The sequence below is a fragment of the Dasypus novemcinctus genome, chromosome 19, assembly GCF_030445035.2.
Source record: "Dasypus novemcinctus isolate mDasNov1 chromosome 19, mDasNov1.1.hap2, whole genome shotgun sequence".
Taxonomy (NCBI): Eukaryota; Metazoa; Chordata; class Mammalia; order Cingulata; family Dasypodidae; genus Dasypus; species Dasypus novemcinctus.
The window spans coordinates 58939200-58944536 of NC_080691.1; the positions used below are offsets into that span (position 1 = coordinate 58939200).

At 46.6% G+C, this 5337-nt stretch overlaps 1 protein-coding gene across 1 annotated transcript; it reads right to left on the bottom strand.

The window, feature by feature from the left end:
* Positions 1-285: 285 nt before the first annotated feature.
* Positions 286-1191, bottom strand: LOC131274483 (olfactory receptor 13A1-like). Its single transcript, XM_058281039.1, has one exon. It carries the CDS (start codon positions 1189-1191, stop codon positions 286-288), a length of 906 nt encoding a protein of 301 aa, XP_058137022.1.
* Positions 1192-5337: the final 4146 nt, after the last annotated feature.

Genomic DNA, 5337 nt, shown 5'->3' on the forward strand with positions numbered 1-5337 from the left:
AGTGTACTATGCTGTGCCTCCTGCTGTTCCTCCTGGCCACTGGCTCTCCCTTGGTTCACCCCAAAATTCTTGCTTCCCTGAGTCCCTGAGAGCATCAACAGTTAGCTCTTTGGATAGGTTAGTTTCACCATAGAAGGTTGTCCAGTTCCAATGTATGAGTGCATTGTTTATAAACCAATTATCTGAATTACAGACTTCTTCTTGCCACTTACATCAGTTTGTGAAAGTGATTTTCTGAAATTAAGTCAATAACATAAAGAAAAAAATTACCTTGCTCACTAGCTTTCATTTAACAAATGTGGAAAACACTCTTCTGAGGGCCTTCTTTACATCTTTGTTCCTTAGAGTGTAGATGAGTGGGTTCAGGGTGGGGCTTACAGCTGTGTATAGGATGGATACTACTTTGCCATTTTCTGCAGAGGACCCAAAACCAGGGAGTAAGTAGGTGTAGATGACAGTGGAGTAGTACATACAGACCACCAAGAGGTGGGAAGAGCAAGTGAAGAAGGCCCGGCGCTTCCCCTCAGCCGAACGGATGCACAGAATGCAGGAAATGATGAATGCATAGGATGCCACGGTGAACAGGAAATTGACTAGCCCAAAGAAAATATCCTCAATTAAAATAATGATGTTGTTCAACTGTGTAGAACTACAGGCAAGCAGAAGCAGTGTGGGGACTTCACACACGAAGTGAGGGATCTGATTCTGGCCACAGTAATTTAGCTGTGTCATCAGGCCAGTGTGCACAGAGGCATTGACTCCACCCACAGCCCACACAATTCCTGCCAGCAGGGCACAGAGGGCCCTGCTCAAGAGTGTTTGATAGTGCAGGGGCTGAGAGATGGCCACATAGCGGTCATAGGCCATGACCGTGAGTAGTAGAAGCTCGTTCACGAGAATCCATGACAGGAAGAAGAGCTGTGTCATGCATCCCTCATAGGTGATGGTGCTGCTCTTGCCCACAAGGTTCTCCAGCAACTTTGGGAGAACAGTGAAAGTGCAGATGAGATCTAAGATGGCCAGATTGGAGAGAAAAAAGTACATTGGTGTGTGGAGGGCTGGATTCAGGCAGATAGCCATGAGGATGAGGCTGTTCCCTGCAAAAGCCATCAGGAAAAGGAGGAAGAAAACAGCAGAGAAGACACCCTGGAGCTGAGGGTTTTCTGATAAACTCTGCAGGACAAACTCCATCGCAGCTGTGTGGTTGTTAGTTGTCATTGGGTGGGTGAACCTCTCTGAGGTGTCCTGGGATACAAAGATCCACTGTGTGGAGGGAAGCACCAGCCCTGTTTAGATGTCCTGTTTTCTCAGCAGGCCAGTCCTGTTAAGACTCTACAGGGATGTTGCCCTAGGAAGCACAGGGATAAATGTTAACTTAGGTTCCTACAATAATAGAGACAATCAGAAAATTATCTCTCCCCTCTGGGTCTTCCCCACATAATCTTTCAACTCCACATATTCACTTACCATGACAGCATCTCCTTCTTCTATGAGGCTGGACCTGCATTGCTCATTACCTTACATACAAAGCAAAGCCTCTTTTCAATATAATGTGAAAATTTCTTACATTATCCTGACACATGAAATCTAATGGGTGACAGATCAGGAAGCATAGGGTGTAGGCTTGTCTGGGATTGTGACATGCAAGATACATGCACACAGTGAGGCAGATCAGGCTCCAGGTCTCAGAATTCCCCAAAAGTAAAAACCAATTCCACCAGGGATTGGGCAATGTTTCACTGAGAAGATTTCCTTAAAGTGAGATGGAATTCTCAGACACAGAGGGGTTGAGTTGGGCAGAGGGATAGGCTGAGGTGGGAAGATTGGCTACCCTGAGGGAAACAAGAAATGGGGGCACAGCCTGTGAAGTTGTCTGGGGAACTAGAACATTTTGAGTATTGGGGGAGAGCCACCAGCTTCATAGCAGTTTGGGGATGCAGTCAGAGAACAGCTGTGGATTAACCTGGAAGCAGTCACTTCAGCCAAAACCTGAACTTCCCAACCATACCTTCTCCATTCCAGACTATGTGAGGAACAGGATTGTGTGCATCCAATGCTGCTGTCTGAACAGCTGGATTTTACTCCATCAGGAGCCCAAATGCTGGCTCTAACCCCACGCAGGTTCTCTTATTTCACTGTATTATTTTTTAATATTTTTAGTTTTTTTTTATTTTATTTTGTAATATCATCTTTTTGTAAAGGTAAATAGAGCACACAAAATATTACATTAAAAAACATAAGAGGGAAGCAGACTTGGCCGTGTGGTTAGGGCGTCCATCTACCACGAGAGGTCCATGGTTCAAACCCAGGGCCTCCTTGACCCATGTGGAACTGGCCCATGTGCAGTGCTGAAGTGAGCAGGAGTGCCCTGCCACGCAGGGGTGTCCCCCGTGTAGGGGAGCCCCATGCGCAAGGAGCGTGCCCCATAAGGAGAGCCACCCAGCGCAAAAGCAAGTACAGTCTGCCCAGGAATGGAGCCGACCACATGGAGAGCTGACACAACAAGATGACGCAACAAAAGTAACACAGATTCCCGTGCTGCTGATAACAACAGAAGTGGACAAAGAAGATGCAGCAAATAGACACAGAGAACAGACAACTGCGGCGGGGGGGGGGGGGGGGGGGGAGGAGGGGCGGGGGAGCGGAGAGAAATAAATAAATCTTTAAAAAACATAAGAGGTTTCCATATACCCCACTCCCTACTCCCTCCTACCCGCCAAGCCTCCCACATCAACATTCCCTTTCATCAGTAAGGCACATTCAATTTCGTGAATAGACCCTGGAGCACTGCCACACCACATGGACCATAATTTACATTGTAGTTCACTCTCTCCCCTAGTCCATCCAGTGGGTTATGGCAGGATAAACAATGTCCTGCTTCTGTCCCCCATGCAGGTTCCCTTGAGTTATGTGAGAAACTTCTTCCTTTCTTGGGTGTCAGTGTGTGCCAGGGACTGTGGATGCAGCAAAGAAATAAAGAAACCCAACACAATGTTATTATTTCTCAGGACTTCCTGACAACGCACTGTCAAGATTCAAGAGACTTCCCGAATTCGCACATCTGTCCAGCATCCCATTTCTGACCTGGAATGCTCAGCCAGGAAAGGATTCAGCTCAGAAGACACCATGTTCCTTGAACACCACACCTTGGCCCCTCAACCCCAATGTTAGCATTTCCCTCCCCTCCCCTGATCCCTGCACACTCCAGACTCAGACGTCCCAGGGAAGAAGGAGGGTCAGAGAACCTGCCTTAGGGTTTCTCCCTGGATAAGTACTGCCTGGAAAAGGAACTGCCGAAGTGACACATCCTACCCAGGGGCTGGTCCCTCTCCATTGTTACTTAAACAAAGTTGCTACAGATTTGCAGGAATATGTATCTGGCAGTGAACATCCAATGGGTGGAGCATAGGAATACATATTTGGGATTCTGTGACAATCCCAACTGTAGCATATTCACTCCACTCACCCTCATTACTCCCTACCCTAACAAGGGCCAAGTAGTGCACAGACTACTGACTGGAGCCTAAGCTGTGTCACAGCAGAACTTGGTTGCTAAGAATCCATCAGGATAGTGGAGGGGGGTTCTTTAGTCCTGGGATGCTCAATACTCAATTCCCACTAGGACCATTGAGTAACCACTGCCACACACACTTCTCTGCAATGCAAGGGATCATCCCCATCTCGGAACAAGTGAGTAAGCCCTCCTCTGGCACCTGCTGCTCACAGTCCATGGCTAACAACGAGGGCCCTCCCTGCCTTCACACCCACACATTCACCATGAGTCCTCCAGTCTCAGATTCACAGGAAAATATCAGCTACCTCCAGCTTGTGCAACCAGAGATGAAATTTTAAAGACCTTGACAAATAAAACCAATTGAACTGTAAAGTCAATATCATAGGCACAGTTTTTCCCTCTTACCTGTTGTTCAAATGGTGCTGGAGGCAGCAGAGCCAAGGATCTCAGAGGGAGAGTCTCTGGGCTCTTTAGCATTTCAAGCTGAAATTGTAAAAGACAGGAGTTAAAAGATTGCACGGACTAGTTGCCATAGTAAACCTTGCCAGTGTTCAAACAAAGCTCTCATTTTAGAAATATTGAAAGTAAAAAGAGGAAACATAGTCTAAAAGTCAAGGGGTATAAAGGGTGGGACTCAAATTGCTTCCTATCTAAATTGAGAAGAATCATATTTTCATGAAATATAAAAAAATTCCTTACCTTGATTTGAGGGGATATAGAACCTTGGGGATAAAAGCCCCAATTCCTTCCCTTTGGTGTCTCCTTTGTTTGCTGCTGACCTTTAAGTTGAGCCCATCTGTTCAAGGTAGAAGCCAAGGTCACTGGGGAGCAAGGGGTGGCAAGGAGAAGGAGTGACCTCAGGGAGCAATTACCTCCAGCCAGAGGTAAATACAGGTCCTTCAGCTGCAGTCTCCAGGCAGGGGATGGGCCAGGACCTGAGGAAGGCACAGGTCAGGCCAGAGTCCTGAGGTCATGGAAAGGGGCTCCCAGGCCTATAGCTAGGGTCAAGTCCTTCAGCCTTCTGGTCTGAGCCTGGCAGGTCTTTCTCTGCTGGTCCAGACTAGGACCTGTGAACAGTCAATACTGCAGGAATCCAATTCACCTCAGAGCGGTTTTAGATTTACAGAAATATGGGAAAGCAGAACTGAATTTTTCAGTGTTCCCCACTTGCAGGTACCTGAAGGTAATATGTTGCATTTGTGTGAAACATTTGTCACAATTAAAGAACCAATATTGATAATTTATTGTTAACTAAAGTCTTCATATTATTCATATTTCCTCTGTTTTGCCAAATGTCCCATTTTTATCTCAGCATCCATTCAGGACACCACATGACATTCTGATGTCTTGTCTCCTTGGGCTCTGTTTGGCACTTATGGTTTCAGAGACTATCCTCATTTGATGACCTTGACCATTTTCGGAGGACCAGTTAGGGACTTTGGAGGAAACCCTATTACAGAAATTTGTCTGTTGTTCCTATTGTGATTAGACTGGGGTTATTGGTTTGGGAGGAAAAATACAGTGGGAAATTGGCTTTCTCATCACATCCTCTCAAGGGTGTATGCTTTCAATAGGATTTGTCACTGAGATGTCAACCTTGATAAGATGGGATTTTTTAATCACTCAGGTTTTGAGGGTCAGCAATATGATGAATTTCCATAGACTCCAGTAGACACACTGCCCTGTCCTTGAGGGCTGCATCAGATGCAGCTTGAGTCCAAGGAGGGGTGAGAGTAAGTGTCCACAGGTCCAGCCTCATACCCTGGAACCTCTGCGGGATAGGCCCTAGCTCTAGGCTAGGCAGCACTCCACCATGAGGATGT